Consider the following 24,472-nt stretch of genomic DNA (forward strand, 5'->3'; position numbering starts at 1 on the left):
TGTTGTGAACAGCTCTGTTGTTTGTTGTTAAGTCTACTAGTCATTGCTGTTATAGGAATGTTAATAATGTACATAAATTCATGTATAGTCCATCTTGTTGGTGTGTTAGCTTATTAGTTGTAAATAATTCTTCAGTTGGTACTCATGATTGATGAGGTTACTGACAGATGAATGGAGTTTCATTTCTCTCAATCAGTATCTTGTATTTCCTTAATATTCTTAATGTTAATTGTTTTTTTCAATAAGTAAATATTCTTCTTTGTAAGCAAATTAGCTCAGGGCTATTGCCACCATAGGAATAACATGATAATATTTTATAGGTTATTATTAAAAATCTACATTTTGTGATTGTGAGCATTCACATTAAATATTTAGTAATTTCACTCTTTAATGCTCTTAAGATTTTTATAGTTTTGAAGAAGAATTAAAAATTTTTGAACTAATTTGGCCTTTGGTTTTTATCATTTGTGGCAGTAGATTAAACTACAGTAGTTAATTACCCAGAATATTTTCTTAAGCTAAAGGCTTAATATGCAAATAAAGCTTTATGTGGTTTGACATCTATCTAGGATATTCCTGACAGAGCTATATATTTAACTTCTTTTATCACACAGTGATATTAAAATACTCTCAAAATGATTAGAAGTTAAAATATTAGCTATCAAACCAACCAGGAGTTTACTACTAATTTAGGTATGTTAATTTATTCAGAGTAGCTATTTAATGTATTACTAATATAGATTGGAACAATCTGATTATTCTTTAAAAGAAAGAGGAAAAATGTTTGTCAGGTAAAATAATCATTTAACTTATTACAGTTATCATCTTTACAGCTCATGGGACATTCAGAATGGGACCACAAACGAGGGCCAAGAGGATCACAGGTAAGTTTCTTTTCCTTTTCTTTTTCATGTTTCGTTTCTTATTCAGCCATGAGTTTTCTAAAACTCAAGAGATAATAAAATGTAGAGAGAGGAAGATGTAAAATAACCATGCCATTTGTTTTTATTTAAGTTAACTATGATTAAAGTCTGGATTTCAAATCCCAAAGGCAGATGCCAGGATATTCCTCTTAAGAGCTTTCTGGTATCCCAGATTGGTTGTGTTTATATGAATATAGATTTTATATTCATCTTGTCTCTGCAGAATACATTTTGATCAGCAACCCACTCTCTTTATTCTGTTCATTTCCTTTGACACTTTTTCCATGTATTTTCTTTTTTTCTTCAGCTTCCTGTTTTTGGTTAAATATTTTGAAATATAATCAGACTAAACTCTGAACTAATTAGAAGATTTTGTCTCTAAATTAACTGTCTTCATCTGAGGGAAACAGAAAGATGAAAGGACCTATTATTTTTGAAAAGAAACAAATTCTAAATCTTTCTATATTGCCAGACTGTTTTCATTGTCTTACTTTATGTCTTAGGCAAGGAGAAAAGCTTCCATGACGCATTTTTGCTTTTTAATGACCTAATTAGACAATGTGGATTTGTTTTGCTTCCATAATTACTTTCCCTGACTGAATAAAGGCTGAGCTTTACACTAAGAAAATTATTTCTCCTCCTAGAGCACTTTGTGAAGAAATATAAAAATAATTTCTCTCACGGCAGCCTATGTTTACCTGACTGCAAACATGCAAAATAAAAATTAAGTGGGTGGAAATTTTTGCTTCTGTTGCACACATTTTGTATTTGCTGCTAAAAAAATATAATTTACAAAAGACAGTTGAATATGCAATACTGTAAATGAAAGTTCATTGGGAAGTGGGGGATTCTCTCAAGTGTTTTACAAAGCTGATATGTTCTTATGTTGTCATTAAACTTGTATGAATAACTCTATTTAATTTAGGTCACTAGGAAAATAAAACCAAGTCAATCAATTGTTTTAGTTCACATTTTAATGACTGATTTTATTTCTGTCCATTATCAATTTGATGAGTAAATAGTGTAAACCAATTAAATTAGGATCATCCCAAAGAATTTATGCCTTGCTTTCTTTCCTTCACTCTCACCTCCCTTTCATTTTCTCTGAAAACTCTCCCTCTGGATACATCTATAAAATTTTTAAAAGAATTTGCTGCAAGGTCAGTCATAAAGGGATTAAATTAACATACAGTAAATTCTTTGTGATTCTAAACCAATAAAAAAGTACAGATGAGTGTAGGTAAGAAGGTCCATAGTTTCTGATGATTGCCCCCAAAACATTTTGATATTCAGAATGTCCTGAATATCAAGCAAGTTGTTGAGGACATGTTCTTTCAAAGCAATGCAGTATTATATGTAGAAAATTATTGTTTAAAATATATATCATTTACTCTCTATTTTGCTTACTTTGGTATAATTTATCTTCAGGTTTAGATAGGTCACTATGTCAATATAAACTGACAAAAAAAAAAAAACCTCACGATTGTACAGTACTGCTTTTGTTAACTTTCAGCATAAAAAGAACAAAATTTTTAAAATTCCTAATATTGCATATAGCTGGAAAATGTGAGAATTCCACATATAAACATAAACTATTTTTATAAATAAAGTTTGATTATATTTGAAAGCCTAAGGTGGCTCTGAAAAGCAAAAGCTTTAAAATAGGCTTGCATGAATTACCATTATAAACATCAAATCTTTCTTGGATCTCTTAACCAGCAAAATAGCTACTCTAAATATAGTATACCTTTGTCTCATTTTGATTCCTCAACTCAGATGAAAACTGCCAAATAAAAAGCAAACACAACACACCAAAAGATAAGAACAGTAAGAACCATGACAAAAAACATTAAAAAGAAAGAGAATTTCCAAGGATTTTGGAAATTTCAGGTAGATAAATTACGCCTTAAGTAATACCCTTTTATGTGCTTCCAATTCTCTACTGGCAAAATAACAACAATAATGTGTTATGTTTTGGATCATTGCTCCCTTCTGCTGTTGCTGTTACCTTCTTGGTCAATGTGTCTAAAGCCTTCTACCTTTTCAAAGGAAATTTCAGACAGGTTGCACTTGAACACAGACCTCTTAATAGTTTACTCCAAAGCCTTGCTCAAATTCCGTCTTGTTAATTTAGAACTGGTTTCTAAGTAGTTGCTATGTGTATAGCACTGTAGTCGGTCTAACTGAAAAAAACTTGAAAGACAAGGTTATTGCTTTTCAAGAGCTCACAAATTATGGTTGGAAATTAGAGCAATATTCGTGTATATAATTCACATATAAGGCAATCCGGCAGATGCAGCATTACATATGATATGTAGTATATGTCGACATATCTGTAAATGACAATATATATGATGGTGGTCACATAAGATTATAATACCATGTTTTTATTATGCGTTTTATATGTTTAGATACACAAATATCATTTGTTACAATTGCCTACAGTATTCGGTACAGTAACATGCTGCACAGATTTATAGCCTAGGGGCAATAGACTATAGCATATATCCTAGGTATGTAAAAGGCTACACCATCTGGTTTGTGTAAATATACTCTATGATGTTCCCACAACAAAATCCCCATCAAGTGACATATAGACTGTATATATACATTGGGAGGCCAAGGCAGGCGGATCACCAGCAGTTAGGAGTTCCAGACCAGCCTGTTCAACATGGTGAAACCCTGTCTCTATTAAAAATACAAACTAAAATTAAAAATCATAATAATAATAATTAGCCGGGCATGGTGATGGGTGCCTGTAATCCCAGCTACTCGTTAGGTTGAGGCAGGAGAATTGCTTGAACCAGGGAGGCGTAGGTTGCAGTGAGTCAAGATCACACCACTGCACTCCAGCCTGGGCAACAGAGCAAGACTCCATTAAAAAAAAAAAAAAAGACTTCATGTACACAAAGTGAGGTAGGATTTAGGTGGAAGATTATTTCTTTTTCCCTAGTAGATTAGGAAATAACTCTGAGAACTGGTGATGTCTGAGATGTGGCTTTAAGGATGGGTAAGCTTTCAAAAGTACAGAGGAAAAGACGGATGAAAAAGCTTTGGTAAATGTCTGCACTGAGAAGAGTGTGGGACACATTTGAATACATGTGAATTTTTTAATTAACTTTTGTATAAACAGTTGTTGGATGGTAATTGCTATAGCAATTACTGTTTGATCTGGAGAATGCTATACTTTATTGACTAGGTAGGCAGAGGAAGTTAGCAGGGTGAAGAGTTTGAAACTGAGTACTATAAGAATTAGGGCTATTAACACAGAACAGTTTAAGTGGAAGAATATGAGTTCAGTGTTACAAGTGTTAAGTGACAAGTGAAGTTGACAACTCCAAAATGAAGTTTCAGATAAACACTCGAAGCCTGAGTAGAACAAAAGGTTTCAGTTTGGGAATGGTAATCATACAGCTGATAATTAAGCTCCACCAGTAGATAGACTCGCAGAAGGATATTAAAAGAAAAAACAGATAAAAGTCTGATTCTTGGAAAATACACTGTAAGGGCTAGAAGCAAGCTGAGGAGGGAGTTAATGAGCAGGCATGGTCTTACTAGAGACCAGGTGGAGGAGAAATGATTCAGAACTGAAAGTAGTTACACCAAAGAGAGGAATGAGATCCCAGACCAAGGTTCAAGAAAATAAAACATGTAGCAGATGTCTTTGGGTATAGTGATTAGGAGGACATTAGTGAGCTTTGAAAAAGCAGTGTTGAGAAAGAAGTGCTGGAAAGAAGGATGCAGAAGAGAATAGTGTAAGATACCAGAAGGGTCTCTTAAGGGAGCTTTGTTTTAAAAGAAAGTTGAGATTGCAGAAAGATGTGGCAGCAAGACTGATTTATTTATTTATTCATTTATTGTTACTGCTAAGGTGAGCTATGTGTCTTAATTACTGGCAGATGAAAAGCATTAGTGTGGGAAAGAAAACACTGAAAATTCTCAATAGTGAGCTGATTAAGAACTGAGGAAAGGGTGCAATTCAGGGAAGGGAAGGTGCTTTCTTCCAAAGTGGTCCTTTTGGCACGTCTTTATGTATTTTCCTGTGAGGAAATACCCCACCCCGACCCCATACCAGCCATTTACACTATATTAGAGAAGCTGGCCCTGTTCGAAAATGAATTGCTGGATAAGTCTACCAAAAAGTACAGATGGGGAAGTTTTTTTTTTTTTTTTAAAGTAGAGGACAGGGGCGGTGGCTTATGCCTGTAATTCCAGCACTTTGGGAGGCCGAGGCGAGTAGCACCTGAGATCAGGAGTTTGAGATCAGCCTGGCCAATATGGTGAAACCCCGTCTCTACTAAAAATAAAAAAAATTAGCCTGCCATGGTGGCATGTGACTGTAGTCCCAGCTACTCGGGAGGCTGAGACAGAATTGCTTGAACCCAGGAGACGGACATTGCAGAGAGCCGAGATTACGCCACTGCACTCCAGCCTGGGAGAAAGAGGGAGACTCCTATCTAAAAAAAAAAAAAAACAAAAAACAAACAAAAAGTCATAGAGGTATTTCTAGCAGAATGAGAGAGAAAAAATAAGGACGGCTATAACATTAAAAAGATACTATGAACCTAATGACTTCAGTTTTCTTGGTAGAGTACATAAAGTTGATAAAATAGTGAAAAATCTTGAATGCTAGAAAACACATGGAATAAATATTGTTTTAGATATCTAAAAAAGGAAACTTGCTTGGTTCCTGAGCATCAAGAAATGTCTTGTAAAAAGCAGAGAGCTGTGTCAGATGTGAGTGTGCTAGCCTGCAAGATGAATTTTAACATGTTTTACTTTGATTTGCAAAACATGGATATATGTCAGGTACTTTTTTTTAGCCTTTGAGGAGTCAGAAATGGACAAAACGACGTTGGTGTCTAGCAGCAGCTAATTTTTTTTTTAAGTCAGCCTTAATCATTTCTTAGGATAGAGTTGAGCTTCTCTTGGCTTCTCCCTTGGAAATTAATAAGGTATTTTCTCAAATTTGCCTTTGTACTTCAAGGTTGTATCGTATATGCATTATCACAGAATTTAAGAAGATGTACTGTTCATATCAAATACTTGTTCTACAGAAAAATACCTATCTTTCTTCTAGTAAATTCCAACCCTTAATTGCATATGACTTTTTAGACTCAGCAAGAATTTCATTCAAATTGACTTACATTACTTTATTCTCAGTAATTCTCTGTCATTTGTCAGCTCACTCATAACTGTCTGATTTTTCTTGTTTCTTTTTTTAAAAGTATATAACTGTCAAACAGTAGATCATCCAAATGTAGGAAAGATGCTAAATGATAAATAAACTTCCAGCGGCATGCAGAACTCTTTTATCTGGCAGTGTTCCCAGTAATACCAAATGAAGTCTGGGGATGAAATTCTCAGAAGGCAATTACTTGTTTTTTCTTCTTCTTTTTTTTTTTTTTTTTAATTCTTGAAGGAAAGTTTTCCAGTGGGAAGTAAAGAGAGGCAACAGAAGATATGCTTTTCTTTGAAAACCTTAAAAATGGTAGAAGAGGATTCCAAGGGGCCAATAAATTACATATCACATAGTTGGGGTTCCTTGTGGATTAGTTCAATTGGTGAATTTTGTAAACTTCCTAACATTTTAATATACTTGGAACCCTCAGGTCTTTATTTATCAATAGTTAAAAACTAGCAAGTTTTTAGTCATTTAGTATGTTACTGGTATTTTACTATCAGCCAGACCATCAGCTGGATTTAAAAGTACTTAAAAGAAACAAATTTTTGTGTTGTTCATCTAGTCTCCAAATGATTGAAGTCTTTTTTTAGTATGATTCTAAATAATTCAAGTATTATGTGTAAAATATAGGAAGACAGCTGAGTATTCCAATGGAAAAGTCATTAAATGCACTTGACTATCAGTATGCTTAAAAATGCTCCATCGCCTATTTTGGAGCATATCTTTTGTGGTTTAACAAGTCCTGGAGGCACCAAACTGTAAGAATTCCAGACTAAGAAGCAGATACCTACTAATGTAGGTATCTACATTAGAATTCTCCAGGATGAATTCTGATGGGGAGTCACTGTGCTTTACTTTTTTTGTGTATCATTTCAAGGGAATGGATCTGTTAATGGTAGCTACTGAAGTTGATTAACCTAATCGTTAGCCTGCTAATGGCCTGATTCAGTGACAGGTCGGTTCTTTTCCAGGTTAAATCATTTGTTTTTGATAAGAGAATGTGGAGAGTTATTTAAATGCCTTTTCAGATTTATCTGGAGTAATGCCATATATATTTATTGAAGTTAATTCCTTTTAATACATTTTAGAAAGATGACCAGCCATATTTCCCAGAAATATGTTCCAAGGGATTAATGTGAGCAGACTGGGAGCTCATTATCACATCTCACAAATGCCCAACTCGTTACCAGGGAATAATTTATGCCCTAGAGCTAGCTGCCAGTGCTACTTTTTCTACAGACATAATGTCTTTCACTTGTATTTCTTTTTCCTTTTTCATTTTTCCATATATCAACCTAACAACATATTAATACTAGTTCAGAAATTATTCCAATAATTGTTTAATTTTTGGCAACGCTCCAAAGACAGTTTGGTTTGGGGTTTTTCTTTCGCTTGTTGTTTTGTAAAATTTGTTTAAATTTTGCTTGTACTAACAGGGATCACACACAACATAATTGCCTAGGGCCTCACTTACTGTAGGGATGGCCTTGTCATTGCATGTAATAGTGACAGAAAGGGACCTAAATATCATATCTATCTCCTCCATTCTGATATTTAAAATTTTATCCTTTAGTCAGTTCCATACTGTTGGACAATTGTTTTTTACTCTTTCACCACACTTTGAAGTTGCTTTTATCTACATACTGTTTAGTATGATGTCTTTAATTTGCATTGGCAAACTACAAGACACAGCTTTTAGCAAATCTACCATAATAGGGATATGGTTGACAATATCCACAGCACACACAGTGTCAAGAGGTTGGAGAGACATTTCTCTTGTCCTCAGAGAAGAGAAAACAGTTTCTTTTTAACAACTGAACCCATGTAGTGTGTTATTTCTCCGGCATCCCTGAGCTCTACCTAGTAGAGGCCAGAAACAATACCCCGAGTTCCTATGTTATGAGAAAAAATATCTCCAGACATTGTCAAATGTCTCCTGGGAGGCAAATTTGCTTCTAGTTGAAAACCACTGATATTACAGCATAATCTCATTGCCCGGTGCATGGAATATAGTAAATAAATATTTAGTGATTAATCTTGAAAACTTTATATAAGAAAATGAGGAAATGCTTCTTCAAGCATTTGTGCTTTCAGCTTTTCAGGTTCCATCTTTACGTCTATTAAAGGTAAATTTTAAAGAACATATACATTTCACTGTGAAGGAGTTTTCTCACAGTGGAATTATGTCCAAGAAATCTAATGGCATGGAAGGTGGGGGGAACATACTGTTTCCACGCTTATACATTCAACTGATTCACAGGAGGAGAGAGTTTGGCTCTATCCTCACAGTGCTTTCATGGAACATGTGTTTCAGGGAAACTGATGGATGACCTTGAGTAAGTCACTCTTTGTAACAGGCCCTGGTCTCTTAAAAGAACATTGATGAACAGGAATCAAATCCACAGAAATAAAAGGGAAAATTGCCACTGGCATTTATGCTTTTATTGTTTTCCCCATGTTTATAGATTAGTAGACATGTTGTTTAATACTTATTGAATGACCCTCTTATTTTGGGGCCTGTGGACATCATTCTGATGACATGGGCACTACCTTGTGTTTGGTTAGCCAAATCACAACCTTGTGGTACTTTATTTGAAATGAAACAAAGCAATCAAATAAACACGGATAATAGATGTTTATGTGCAGGAGCTGCAAATAGTTTAAGCAATAATCAATTTTACTAAGTGTACAAAAGCATATTTTGAGAGAGAAATAAAAACAAAAATAACACGTATCACTTTAAGCCACAGTTTCTGACCAATGTTGCAGTTGTGACTTTTATTATATTCTTTTTTCCCCCAGATACCTTATTGTAAACATTAAGAGAATTAATGCAAGTATTTTGCATGTACATTCCTATAAAGTAAATACACAGCTTGAAAATTTTCCAGCTTTCAAGTTTTGCCTTCCACTTGGGAGAATAACAGAAGAAAAATATGGTAACTTGATAACTTAATTTTATCTTTGAATTGCAGTATCTGACCAAGGGAAATAATTTTTATCTCATGCTGGGTGACTTTATGCCATCTGTAGCATTGAGGAAGATCTTGTTTTTATTAATCCTGACAACATACTCTAAAAGGGAAGTTTTGTGGGTGGATTTTTTATTTTTACTCCACTTATAGATAAAACTGTTAAAAAAAGATTATACCAAAAATAATCAGATTCTCATAGAATATTAAAATCTACGACTAGGATATATTAACTAGAACAGATCATCAGATATAGTGGTAGGCAAAGGTTAGGGTGGAAGAGTTTATATGGCAGTGAGGACAGTTAACTAGAGAGGGTGAATTGAGGCAAAGGAAATGGGAAATGGTTGATCTTTCAACATGAATATTAACATCCATTTTCATATACTAACAAAACAGGATATGGGCTTTTAGTACATTCTTGGTACTTTTTTTTAATTTGGAGAAATTGAAAATTTTAATTTCTTAATATATATCCAGGCTATATGTATAAATATGTATTTCTAATAGCATTAACATCTTATGGTACAGGAATTTTTCTTTACACCCTTTCTAGGGAACAAACTAAAATATTGTTTAATAGCATTCCCCACAAGATTTTATATTCTCATCAAAGGTACTGATTTTCTTAAGAAGTTTTACTTTGGGAGAACAAAGATGACTTAGCAGTTATGTTGTCAACCTTAAGTGATTGTCCCATTTTATGTAGAATTCAGCCATCACATAAACATAAGTAAATCCAAGGAACCAAGGCTGAAAACTGCAAAGAAAAAACCTGGAATAGTATTAGCGATATTAATGAACTAAAATTATCTTAAAACTCACAAAAATGAAGCTTATGTCAGATTTGATTTTCTAGATCACATAATTTTTTTGTTTTTGTTTTTTTTAGTGGAGTTCTTTCCCCTTTTTGGGTGGTGATGCATTGTGTAATAAGTAATTCTTGGAAAACTAAGTGCTACAAGTAAAGCTTATTGTTTGGAAATCTGCAGGTTATCAAACTTGCATCAAAATAGTTTGCTTGCTGAGTTCTATGGTCCTGTGTTTAAATATTTCTGGGTGGCAATTTCCACTTGAATCTTTACAACTATTTCCATTTTAGAATTTTGTAACCATGTTCTTTGTTTTCAAATCACTTTAACCCTGAATTTAGAGAAAGTTGTTTACATAGTTATCAGCAATACACACTTAAAAGATGATTTTTTTTTTTAAGCTAGGGAGAAAAAAGCTTCTCAGAAAATTGTGGGTGAGACAAACAGGTGGAATAGAAATCACAAAAATAAACCATCAAAATCATTAAGGAAGATGAAGTGCAAACAGATGTAAAAGCTCTAGTTCTCAAAGGATTGCGGGCAGAGGAATGGGAAGAAGTTGTCTATCTAAGATTATGATTGGAAGATGTAGAAAAGACCATCTCATGAAGCAAAAAGAACACGGCCATTGAAGCCATATTAAAGTTAGAAACATGGCAGTGAATCTTTTTGATACTGGGAGTAATGATTTGGGGGATTGACAGGCCTCAACCCCACTTTTACTGCTCATTGTTCATATTCAGGTTTACAATGACTTAGTGCCATAACTTTGGTGACATTTCTGGTACCTCAAAAATGGCAGTATATGCAAGATTATTGCATTTTTAGACCTTTGCATGAGTTTTTAAAGAGCATTCCTATTATGTTTATGAAATCTAATCCTAGTACAATTAGTTTTCTTTTTCATGGAGAAATACAACATGACTTTAAATAAGTTTTGCTAAATAGTAAAATTGCAGCAGCCGTTTTTGTTTTATACTGATTACTGCAGCCCTGCATATAGTGAGTTTTTAATTAATATTTCTAAAATAAATGAAAATATTATAATTTATGAACTTAGAGTTTAATTTATTCAAGTAAGCTGTGCTGAACCAGTGTGTCTTGAGGAAATCTGTTAATCCATAATAAAATATAGTAGCCCTCGAGGAATTAGTAAAATTAAATCTATCTAAAGCATGAATAATAAAGCCAAATGCTGTTTATTTATCTGATTCCCCTGCTTTCACGCTTTTCTGTTTCTAAGGCGTACAGGTAAGTTGAGATTCCCTCATTTTAACATCCATGATACCTTATTATAGGACAGCGTATTATTACTTTGACTATAAACTGAAATTACAGGATGAGGAATAATTTGTCATGCTGGCATTGGATAAGGAGAAGACAGTATTTAAATATTGACTTTTTCATATGGGAACATGTGTTCTTCTCATTCTCAAGGCATATGACTACTTCCCTTCCTCCTTTTTTTTTCCCTCTCTCTTATCACATGGAACTTTTGAGCTTAAGAGTGATCCTGTCTCATGCAGCTTAGGGATCTGAAATTTATGTAAGAACTTTAATAGAAGCTTATGACACATGATATGACCAGGCTTTTCACTATTTTTTGCCATTTATTTGGCTTAAAATCAATGGAACAAGCTGAACTTGGCATTACTATTTCTGTTCAAAAAGAAGAAAAATATATAATTTTACTATTTTTTATGTTTTGGTCTTGGCACTGTGGCTTTTGTTTATGGAAAAAGACAGGAGAGGAAAAAAGCATTATTTTAACTTCACATGATAAATAATCAAACCAAACTGAGATTTCCTTAAAAAGTATGTGTTCATTTTTCTTATTACAATGCATTTGCTAGTAATTCAGTGCAAGTTTTAAATGATATATTAATGTCTCCTTTAGCATCATGGGTTTGACTACATCACTAACATCATAACTTTATAGACATTGCATTAGAATTCAATGAGTTTCTGTACTTATTCATGAATATAAGATGCTTATTTTATTGTGGATGTTATTTCTTCTTGACAGATTCTATTAGGATAAAAGAAAAGCATTGATATTTACTTTTAATAAAAGTCATAACATTTATTGTTAAGTTCCTTTTTAAGAGCTTTATGGACATTATTACCTAATTAAAATATCAAGTATTTTTACCTGGAGTTAATTTCTGCCAATATGAATTAGGAAAAATAGGGATATAAATAATGTCTATGACTTCCAGATGTTTAAGAGACATTCTATGTTCATCATTTTATGTGCTGGTGGTCATGGGACTTTTAATCAGTGGATGCAGCATCAGAAATAAACATTTTTTTGAAATGAACTGTGTTATACATATTATATGCATAGCTAGAAGCACAGGAGAGGCTCTTATCTGTTATACTAAATATCAAATGTTTGAAGCTCTCTCTCTCTTTTCCTGTGACACAGCATTTCAAATATATAGCACAGTACAGCAATTAATGTACAAAAGGTAGGTAGATTTAATAAATATTAAAATTTTCTATATTTGATGCAGTGTTTTTGTTGGTAGCTAGACAGTTGCTTAGAAATAATCTTATTAAACTTTTTCATAATGTGTACATTAGTCCCATTAACAGATATATACTTTGTTAAATTTATTTTACTTTGTTTGACCTTTTGGGAATTTAGAGAATATGGAAAAAGAAGTAGTTTAGAGAGTTATGGAAAAGAATTAGAGAAAATGGAAAGGACTAATTTTCAAAGGAACAAGCAAGATGGGTTGATTATAATTTTTAAAGGCTGAGTACATGATAAATATGGATATAAGTAATATCTATTTTAATACCACCTGGAAAAAGCTGGTATATAGCCGCAACATTAATAAATATGCATGTATAAATGGGTTATTCTAAATGCGTGTCATAAGCATGCCTTGTATTAAAAATAAAATCATTATCTTTTTGGAGATATGAAAAAATACAAGATATATTATTAACAGTTTTCTTTTCCAAATACACACGCTTTGATAACCACACTTAAAGTCTTTTTGAAATCATGTTTTTAAAAAAATCATCCCTATAATGGTTACCAGGTTAACTTTTTAAAATCAGCTTCATTTAGAGAAACTATGAAATTGGAAAACTGATATTATTATGTATTGCTTCACTCTCTTCTACAAATACTTTCTGTACTTTGTGTATAAATAATGTTTTTAACAGCTTCAAAGGCAAAGATGTTCTACATATTTTTATTTTAAAAGTTCATTTAATTATTTATGAGGGAATTAGTGTCACAGATACTGTCTCTCTCTCTCTCCTTTCAAAACCTTGTCAGGATTGTCCTATTTGCGTTTGCAACAGAATAGTTTTTGCAGAACAAAATCATAGGATCTGAGAAGAATTATAAAACTCATTAGGGCATTACCTTATTTAATATTTTTTAGCATTAATTAATATACCCAAAATAATGCACATTTACATTTTGACATCAAAAAGAGGAATCTGTAGCTAATATATGAATGCTAGAATAAGGATTTAGAAAGGTTTCTCATTAACCTTCAGTTAAAATACTAAACTAAGAAGATTAAAGAGGAAGAAAAACAAAATTTTGTACTTAAATTTTTAGTAAAGCTTCACAATGGAAAGTAATTGCATATTTGTTTATAAGCAAATGAAAAAACAAAAAGTCAGACTTAAAACTTTGGATTGACTTCAAGCCCAATATCGTGTGGCTCTTTTTTTTTTTTTTTCTTTTTTTAACTTTTATTTATTATACTTTAAGTTCTGAGGTACGTGTGTAGATCGTGCAGGTTTGTTACGTAGGTATATGCGTGACATGGTAGTGGTTTGCATGTGGCTTTTCTAATAGCAAGTGCCACTTTGGGTTTCACTAACTAGTGGTAGTATTTATGACATACAGAACAGAATAATTAATTCAATAAATTCTGCCCTAGCCAGATGACCTCTTTAGTGTTGAATTCAGTTCTGAGTACATAATTTCAAGAAGGATATTGAGAAGCTGATGCACTCACATAAACAATTAATACATCTAGAAACAGTGTCCCTTATGAAAGAGAACTTAAAAAGCCAGACAAAGAGAAAAACTGCTCTCTTATCAACACCGTGACTCACACCTATAATCCCAGCACTTTGGGAGGCTGAGGTCGGTGGATCACTTTAGGCCAGGTGTTAGAGACCAGCTTGGCCAACATGGTGAAACCCCATCTCTACTGAAAATACAAATAATTACCCGGACATGGTAATGCACACCTGTAATACCAGCTATTCGGAAGGCTGAGGCAGGAGAATCACTTGAACCTGGAAGGCGGAGGTTGCCATGAACCTAGATCATACCACTGTACTCCAGCCTGGATGACAGAATGCGACTCTGTTTAAAAAAAAAAAAAAAATGGTGTAAAGGGAGTGAAATTTTTCTCTTTGTAGTTCTGTAAGGTAATATTTGGACAAATGAGTAGAACATAGAACAGTCAGATTTTGATTAAATATAAGGAAGACATTTATAGCCATTTAAATTGATTTAAAAATAAAATAAGGTAGTGGTTTTCCTAAATATGAAATAGGTTTAATGATGGTGCACAGAGAAGTTTCTGTAAGAGTACATGAGCTAGCTTCATAAGGGTGTATTTCATTCTTTCTGAACAGTGATAAACAGACCAAGAGACCAAAATCTAAATCTCCTAAATTATTGTGTGTCTCAGTGTACTTCAGAGAAGAGTCCTGTTACTTTGCTCTTCTTTTAGTGGAAATTTCCCAATCTAGGCAAACCAGGAGTTTTAAGCTCAGATCAAGGCTGTCCTCTGTACAGAGTAGAATTGTTAGTTCCCTTTGAGGGGCTATTTTTAAAGCAGTCATTCCTATGGACTAGCAGTATCCATTCAGTATCAGCTAGTGAGCTTACTAGACGTTCTGATTGACAAGGTTGTAGATGAAACTAGAAAAATCTTCACTTTAAGAAGTTTCCCAGATGATGCGACAAGTGTTCATGTTATGAAAGCATCAACTTAAATGTGTTAGTATGGATGATGAATGGATTTCAGTACATAAAGTAATCTTTGTATTACTTCTGCCTGAAGTTCTAGAGTTAGAGCTAAATGTCTTTACTACCTCATGTTTGTTCATCTATAAATTGTGGGAGCTTATACTGTAGATTGATATCAGTCATTTATTCATTAGTATGGATGAAGAATAATGAGAATATGTTTGATGAGGGAATGAGGGAACAGAAATGAAGGTACTAAATACTGTGTTGAAAGACAGGGATGCAGCGTTGAGGATTGATATAGGTCTTGCTTCTCACAGCCTGTGGTACCACAGCAATAATATTGTGAACTCCAAGGGGAGCCATTCACATTGTAGGTTACATGAATGATGACCACTTTGGAGTTGTGCAGTGCACAACACTTACGACTGCCTACATGATTCTTGTAAGCCCTTTACATCTGCTGTATACTTAAAATTACTTCCAAAGCCTAAACTTGAATTCTGTCATTCTGACTAACTCTCAGGAAAACAAAACAAGGCCTGTTAGTTTCTGACTCCTAGCTTTTCTACTAATACCTGACCTCTCTAAAGTAGATCGAATTTCCTGTACTCTGGATGGCATATGTCGTTTCACCTCCCTGTGCCTTTATGAGTGCATTTTTCAGCCTTTAACAAATACCTTGTTCCTTTTTATCTTCTTAAATCCTTCTTAAATACAACTGAAACATTATCTGAGTCCAAATTATAAGCACTGTGTTTTCATAAAACATTTTACATCCATAATCCATTTATCCTAGAACTTAGAACACTATGGAAAATTTCCCACTAGACTAAAGCTTCTCGTATCCAAGCAGTACTTCATTTGACTCTCCAACACTGATTGCCACCCAGAAGTTCTTCAGGAAATGTTGAATCAAAGAATGAGAGAATGGGGCATGAAGTGGGGAATTTGAGCACACAGAACTTTCATTTAACCTACTTCGCTATTTGACTAGGGTGTGGCCTTGCTTTTAATTTGAGGATAACAGGAATTGCAATCAGTATTCATGAAAGCATGTGTTTTAAATAATGAGAAACAGTCTAACAGAATCTGAACTTTAAAAACATCTAATTGACGATTATACGTGGTGACGATATTTTCCAAATCATAGAGCTGCTACTGGGAAAAGGTATGAATAGCCTTTTTGTTCTATAATTATTTTCAACAGAATTTATATTACAGAAGGATAGTTGAAAGCCTTTTAAAAAGAAATTCAGAAAATAATCCAAATCAAGTTTATAATAAACTGGTTCAGTATATTTATTAAATGTATTTTTAGTTAATTTTTAATGAGGTACAAAAATATGACCTGGGACCAAACAACTTCCCAGTAAAAGTTCTACAATGATTTTTTAAGATGTTACAAAACTATCTTAGAATGTTAAACGGAATATTTTATTAGCTTAGAACTCTTCACTAATCTCCCAAATAAAAACCAGATCTTTCCACCCCAGTAAAATACTAAAGTGTCACGCAACTTTATAATCCTTATCTAGTACCAAATCTACATTTATCTAAAGATTGACAATGTCCATCCTTCTGCATTTTTTCCTATTTTCCTTGTGGATTAGTAGCATATTTGGAATTTTTGAGGCTTCATGTTAAAATGTATGAAGGAAAATAAAAATATGTAATACCCTGTCATAGTAGCAGGGAGTACTAAACATCTGTTGAAAGAATAACTCTTTGAGCAGACAAGCCATTTATATATAAAATATGCAAATTATACAAGTGAGTTTAGTGCTTTGGACAAGATTATTCACTGTCACGGTCCCTCTAATTCTGAAGTTCACACATGTATTTTATGTTACTTAATAGAAGTTATTTTTGTAGTATGAAATACTCAATCAGAAATGCCAATATATAATATTTTCCCCCATACTGTATTGGTTGGTATTCATCAGTCACCACCAGTCAAATAAACAGTGTGTTTAGCCTACATTTCTAAACACACTGAAATTTCCAAACTTGGGAGTTGGTCCATCTGAGGGTAAAGTGCTTAACTGGTCATTCTTGTGTCTTTCGTAAAACTGACTTTGATGGTAAGTTTTTTGTATTTTATAAGTAATTTTTTATGGCTTCCTGTAAGAAAAGATAAAAGATTTAAAATAAAATACTTAAAACATATCTTGAATTAATTAAAGGAAAAAGAAAACAATATTAATTGAATATATATTTTTGCCATATATTGTACAGAGTAGTTTTTTCATGTAATTTATTTTAATCTACAAAATAATTCCTGAGAATAGACAATTTATTTATTCAGTTGAGGCTCTGGGGCTTCTCCTGTGTATAGGCACAGTGCTGGTGGTAAAGCAGTTCCATGGGAAACAGGACAGATGAACTTTTCTTTCTCATAAAACTCGTATTCTAGAATTCTAGATATTATTATTATAGTACCTTTACCTATGAAGAGACAAACTTGAACAGTTGTTATTGCCAAAGTTGTTGAGCTAGAAAGAGGTAAGACTATTCAAATGTAAGTCTGTCTGATTTGAAAAGCTACTTTTGTCTCTTCTATGCTATATTCCCTCCCCCCAAGATATATTTAAGGTATGATTTTATCATGAAGATATCCAAACACTTTACCATATAAGGTCAATATTCAGTTTTTTTATACTGGTGCTAATTATGATCATTTAAAATAAATTCATTTTTATTTAATGATTTGCTAAACCTGAATTTTAATTAGAAACATAAGCCCTATATTTCAATAGAGATTATAAATTGAGTCTCAGAAATTTAAATAACTACAAGGTCAACCTTGGAGTAGTGGGTTTTCCAGTCTTGTAACTGTTCAGGAAAAAAACATTTCAGAATTGCTTTTCTGACAAAAAATGGAGATTTTAGCCCACAGAAATATAGCACTGCATTTTTTGTTGCTAAGCCTGCCTTACATAAATTGGATTTATTATGTCCAGCACATGAAGAAGTTCTACACTAAACCTATATAGCTCATTAACCTTCCTCTTTTACCACATTTGCAACAAGACTGTTAAGTAAGTTAGTTAATTTATGATGGAGTAGAAATTACCTCTGAATATGAACTTTGGAAGACTTCTAAAAGTGATATAACTTCTCATTTAACCAGCAGCAGTCCATGGAGGTAAAATTTACTATACCTCATCTTCTTAAAGCTGCACATCTGTGAAAGTGAAAGGTTATAATTAAGTTTTTCTGGAATTTCTTGAAACTACACATTTTAAAGTTCAATCCTGCAGGATTCCACACTAACTGAAATGAAAGGCAGGCTGATATAGTGATGAAGAGAATGATTTTTGATATAATAAAAATTCCAAGTCCATCATTGAATGTATATGTGCCCTTAATGAGACATTTAACCTTTGGAAGTGATGCTTTTTCATCTGGAAAACGAAACAGTATCTACTTTGAAGGTTTGTTCTGTGGGTACAAAAAATTAAGTTTGAAAGTATGTGGAATAAACACACTCATTTAAATGATAGCTTTCATCATTATCACCATCACATATCAACACCATCATCCTGCTCCCACCACCACCATCTCCACCCGTATGCTGTACATATGCTCCACATGATGAGCCGAGACCTTCTCATCTCTGATCCCTCAGAACATGACTCTATGATGCCGTTGAGTCATAAAGGGTCAACTTACAAGGTCTCATTTGTCTCGTGGTTCCTAATACAGCAATTTGTAGCATCTTCTAATCTTTTCCTCCTACAAACAGCAAGATATCTCAATATCATCCTTCAGTAAAGGGAGATTATACTGCCTCATAATCTGTTCTACCAAAATGATTGTTAACAGGATCCCACCATTCCACAGATTTCTTTGATATTCAAGAGATGGCATCAAAACCAAGGCCCAAACTGTAAATATCTTCCTCCCAAGTTTCTATAAATACCATTGGACGTACTATTTATTGAGTTTTCTTTGATTACATGAGTAAGACAAATTATTTGTCTAAGTTAGAATACCTGTTTTTCAAGTCATTGATGAGGAGGAATATAATATTATTCACAAAGTATTCCTCAGGAAATTTCAGTGGGAATGCGAATTTTGGTGTCCTATATTTTGTGAAACAAATTAAGACAAAGTTGTTCTTACTAAAATTGGATTTAACTTTTTAATCAACATTTTTGGTATCAAGCAAAATTTTAACTTAAGTAAATTTCAGCTTACCTGATATTTATCTATCTCTTTCGTTATGGCTAATATAATATTTTAAATTAAGCTATAAAATCAATTAAGATTAAACTGTAAGAAAAAGTTCTGACTAAAATTAGGAGGGGGGAAATAATGTTTTAATTAAATACACAATTACAGAAAAATAAATGTTAACTCTAAGGTAAATTGCCTTGCAATTTGCTTTGGATGTGTATCTTGTGCATTAACTGATTGACTAGGTAACTTCAAAAATCAGCTATCTACTGGTTACATTATGGGGAACGTTTGGGAATCTAACACATATTAACACAATTTAATAGGTAACACATATTACTCTCTAGGATTGTTTGGGATCATCTACAGACTTTCATCCAAGTGAAAAAGAGTTTGACTGCATTCTGAGTTAGTTTGAAAGGTCCTGTTAATTTTAGCTGTTTGTAAATTTTCACGGAGAGGCTGTTCTTTCATCCTCCTGTCTTTGTAATTTCAAAGTACTTGATTTAATTTGACAAATGAGCTCAAAATACAAATTATCTGATAGTTTTTAGTTACTTACATACGAGATTGAAATAAGGGTCTTTTTAAAAAATGTACAGCAAAACCCAACGCAAAAAAATCTTAAGAAATTCGGTCAACATTTGCATATATACACAAAGACTTACACCTAAAACCTATTGCTATATCGTAATTTGAACATTTTTTAAAATTATGATTATTTTTTGTAGGTACCTAGTAAGTATATATTTATGGGGTACATGAAATACTTTGATACAAGCATGCAGTGAGTACCAGTCACATCATGGAAAACGGGATATCAAGCCCCTCAAACATTTATCCTTTGTGTTAAAAACAATCCAGTTATACTCCTTTAGTTATTTTAAAATGTATACAATTACTGGTTTTTAAGTTTTCTAAATATGGTTTCGGAGTAAAATATTCTCTTACCTTTCCAAAACAAATAATTTGAAAAAAAGACTAGTCTCAAATATTAATTGAACTGTGAGTACTATTTCATATAATTTTTATGTTATCTATTGAACAGTAGATTGGCAGGAAATAGCAAAATTGACGAAAATAGAGATGTGAACATCCTGAAATAAAGACAGGACTATATACAACTAATTAAAAACAGAGGGATGAGTAGTTTGGCAGAAGAATTAAGATATCTGGAAACAGGAAATAAGAATTGTCTTGGTCTTACATGATGTGAAAGGACTAAATCCTCTACTAGCAATAAACAGAAAAAAGAAACTGACTTTCAGCATTAAGCATTCACCAGTGGAAATAGATAGTTTGCACTGTAAGTGTGCTCAATTTATGGATATTCACAGAAATATAATTTGTCAGTTACAGAAAAGATATTGACAATGAGAATGTTCTTTATCTCCCCTTAGCCACGTGCTATTATAGGCTCAGATTGGCTTTATCATCTTTTAAATGGAATGTGTCCAGTTGTCAGAACACAAGATTCAGCAACCTAGAGAGTAGCACAGAATTATACAAAGGAATAAAATAAAAAGATAAGTTGGAAACACGAGGTTCTTCTTTTTTTTTTTAACTAAACTAGATGAGGTCCCCAAAATACAATGAGAAAATGGAGGAGTTAGCACCCTCCAATACATCACAGCTGCAGCAAATCCAATACTACTATATTAGAAGTACTTTCAAGAGGGAAAATATTAAATCTTCCTATAGTAATAAGTAGGAACTGGAATAAAGACTACTCAGGTTATGCATGAACCCCACAAACAAGGAATGACAGAATCGTTTTCTAATTTTAAAGAGCTGGCAAGAGCCAAGTTACATGAGTAGGCCTGAAACTGTGGTGCTTTGGATGCCCAGTGACTAGGTCGGCATGGCCAAGAGCAGCATTTCAGAGCATGCAGTCCCTGTGGGTCAAGAGTGTTGAAATATGATGAAATGATGGCTTAGATAGGAAACACTGAGACATACCTTGTTTGCCCTGCTAAGGAGTAGGGAATTCACCTGGTAGATAACAAAGAACAATCAAAGAATTTTAACTAAAGAGGGCTTGCTACATTTAATGTCCCTCTCCTCACAGTGTCATTGAACTGCCTATTTTTTTAAATCAGTATATATTCAATTTAATGTGTGTTTGGTATAATTTGAACAAGACTGGAAACGAGGAAACCTGAACTTGGATTCCAGCTGCCTTAGCTCCAAGTGAGCTGTGTAATCTTTGACCAATCAAATAATATTTTTATGTTCATTATCTTGAACTAGTTAAATAATACCTTTATGTTCCAGTTTTGTTAATTTTAAAAAAATAATGAAGCTAGCCTGGATTATCTCTAATGTCTCTTCTTCCTTTAGAATTTTGTGGTTATGTTCAGAAATGCAATTTAACACATACTGGAAATGTGCAGTCATTTTATTTACCAAACATGGGGCACGCTGGGGGTGGGGAAGCATTTGTTTTCTTGTGTAATTAAGAGAAATCTGTTGAACATATAAAGACAATTGAAGTAGTAGTTTTCAAAAGATGGGAAGAAAGTAGAGATGTGAATTCAGAAACAAACTAGTAACAAACGTAGGTTTGAAAAATTTACCAGAGTGGGAGAGGGGTGCTCCTGTGAGAATTCCACTCATCTCGTTATTTGTTCCAGGGAGAAACTGGGTATGTTAACGATCAATGGAGTCAGAAGAAATTCTTTTAGGTTTCACTTTGTCTCTAGGAGTTTCACACTGTTTCAAGAGAGTCCAAGGCAGGAGTTAGTCTAATGCGCTCCCCAGGGAAGTCTTCATAAATAAGCTATGTTTTTTAATGATCTTTATTTTCAATTCAAGGACCATGTCAGGATAGACAAGGTGGTACTGCAGTATTAAACAGACCCCGACTCTAAAAACAGTGAAGTTGATTTGTTGCTCCATCATGTCCATCATGCTTTGGCTAGGGCTCTGTTCTGTAACGTCCTTACTCTGAGACAGAGATGATGGAGCAGCCACTGTCTAAGACATCATTAATCACAGTGGCAGAAGGAAGGAGAACTCCAGTGGGTCTGGCTTTGGCAGTTAAGTATCGCATTCTGGAGTAATACAAGTAATGCATACACAGGCGCAGAGCTCACTAATACGCAGGTGAAAAATAGGATCATCACAATAATCACTGTCATTTGAAAGGGAAGAAAAAAAGTCACACACCATCACTAACCTGAAGCAATTCTAAGATTTTACTGGGAGGCTATTTTAAAGTCCTTTACCCTGGAGCTAGATCCATTTTTGAATTGTTATTATTAGATCTGGTTCTGCTTCCTGGGAGAAAGCCTCTGTCTGTCTATCTCTGAGCCCTGAGTTCCACTCTCCCTGGTCTCCCTCGTCTCCCTGATCTGATTATCTTCCATGATCAACTATACATTGAGCACTGGAAAGCATGCCATCCTGAGGGCCTTTCAGTTTCATTTGATCACTTCCTATATGTAAGTCTTCAGGAATTTTAGAGTTGTGTTAAGTACTGAATGGTGTTCTTTTCATAGTATAATATTCTCAAAAACATAGCTTCTTTTAAAATTAATTCCGTACAGTTTTGTGTGCTAATAACTGCATCATCCATGTTTTTTTTTTTTTTCCTGGTTGTAGTTTTAAGATTTGCTGTACTTCTGTGTCCTTTAGACTTTGTGCCTTTCACTCCCAATTTAGATGCTGGTAATTTGAGACTGTCAGACTTTGTTGGGAAAACCTAGAAGGTTTTCCATGAGAAAAGCATTTTTAGTCTCTTTTCTTTGAAGTATTTTATCCAACTGAAAAGATATATTGAGTACTACTACCTTAATTTGATTTTTCTCTAAGACATCTTAATCCATGCAGAGGATTTATAATGGGTGTGGTGACCACATCTTGTTTAATCCTTACAATAGGCTTTTTTAGCTCAGTGTCCTTCTCAGTTAGTAGTTCTGCTATTTAAGAAAGGAAAGCAGTTGCCTCTTCCCTGTTCTTGGACCTTTCTATTACCTTTTCTTCATCTTTTCAAACAAATGTAGTCTTTTCTGAGCTCATTTGTCTCTTATCATACCTTGTCAAATATGGCTCACGGTAACCAACAAATGATACTTACATCCTGTTGTCCATTCTCTCTGCTAGAGCTACAAGTCCAATAGGTCTCCTCATCTACCTTCTAAATATTGCAGACAGCAATGTTGCCATATGCTGCTTCTCTGTGTCACATAGAAAACCTCTTTCCAGCCACTAATGCCAGGTTCCTCAGCACCAGCCCTCAGGCCGCTCCCCCATTACCTGAAGTAGTTGGGATACTTAACAGCAATAGCCCACTTCTGGGTACCAGTTCTGAGTATCTTTGTACTCAGCAATCAGCAGCATATACAGTGATTCAGAGTTGCACCTTAGCTAATTCTTAAGTGTTTATCAGAGGTTCTTAGGCTTAATCTAAGAGATTGAGAAAAATCTAAGAGATTGTGGAGAAAACAACGAAGAGCCATGTATTACAGAAATTGGAGTGGAAATGATCTCTCACAGAAAGAAAAATACCAACTGTAAGACTAGTCTAGATTTTATTAATTCACAAAGAAAATTACAGAAGCTTTAGGAAAAAAATAGTATTTGGGATGCACAAATGAGACCATGCATGTTAGATCAAAATTTAGTAAATATAAAAACAAATATGTAATCAATTAAAATTTTATGGTTAGCATCAGAGAAGTATCTCCTTAATTAAATTAAATTAAATTTACCTTGCCGTTGATATATTAATCATGTAACAAGCCACCTCTTAGGGGATTCTATGCCTGTTTTAATAATCTCACGACTTGGAGGTGGAGAATTAGGAGGGCAGAAAGATTTGCTGGGTAATTCCTGTAGGGTTCAAAAGACATGGCTCCTTCCCTCCAATCTTACAACTTGGATTAAAAAATAATAAGGTATACAAAAGTTAGGAAGACATAATATTTTAATGGTCTAATATTGACTGCAGTAGATGGAAGTTGAAGAGGAGAAAAATCTGTATAGACTGAAGTCTTCAGGAATAATTTCATATAAACTGGTGGCCTTAAAGGATAAATAAAAGTTGTTTGGGGTGGAAGAGAAGAAAAGGCTGTTTCAGAATTCAAGTCATAACCACACTGGTAATATTAAAAATATTCTTAGGTCCAAAAGCATTTAGTCAAATTAGGACTGTGATCATAGAAATCAATGAACTAGTGTGCACTTTGACAAGTAAAGGCTTTCTGATTCTTTTCTGTTTCTCTTTCTATTGATCATGAGGCTAGGAAAATTGCTACAAATTATATCATGCTATTTATTTTTTGTGACATCAAGAGCAATAATGTGTGCTAAGTCAGAGGAGTAGATGTACAGCCTAGTATTAAAGTAATTCTCCTCCACCCCTCTGCACACTCGCATGTTGCTTTCCTAACAAACATGCAAATATGCAAGCATTTCCTAATAGTGACAGCTAATAG

The 24,472-nt window shown here is 33.7% G+C and overlaps 1 protein-coding gene across 7 annotated transcripts in view; it reads left to right on the plus strand.

Moving 5' to 3' along the window:
- Positions 1–24,472, plus strand: part of PDE3A (phosphodiesterase 3A) — a 325,385-nt gene that overhangs the window by 191,751 nt on the left and 109,162 nt on the right. For all 7 annotated transcript variants that reach the window (XM_032253811.1, XM_032253810.1, XM_032253813.1 and 4 more), the window contains exon 2: positions 834–884. In XM_032253811.1, the coding sequence (XP_032109702.1) occupies positions 834–884 (51 nt within the window). The remainder of the gene's footprint in view (positions 1–833; positions 885–24,472) is intronic.

Source organism: Sapajus apella, unplaced genomic scaffold (assembly GCF_009761245.1).
Source record: "Sapajus apella isolate SASKATOON/1434 unplaced genomic scaffold, GSC_monkey_1.0 scaffold84, whole genome shotgun sequence".
NCBI classification, from domain to species: Eukaryota; Metazoa; Chordata; class Mammalia; order Primates; family Cebidae; genus Sapajus; species Sapajus apella.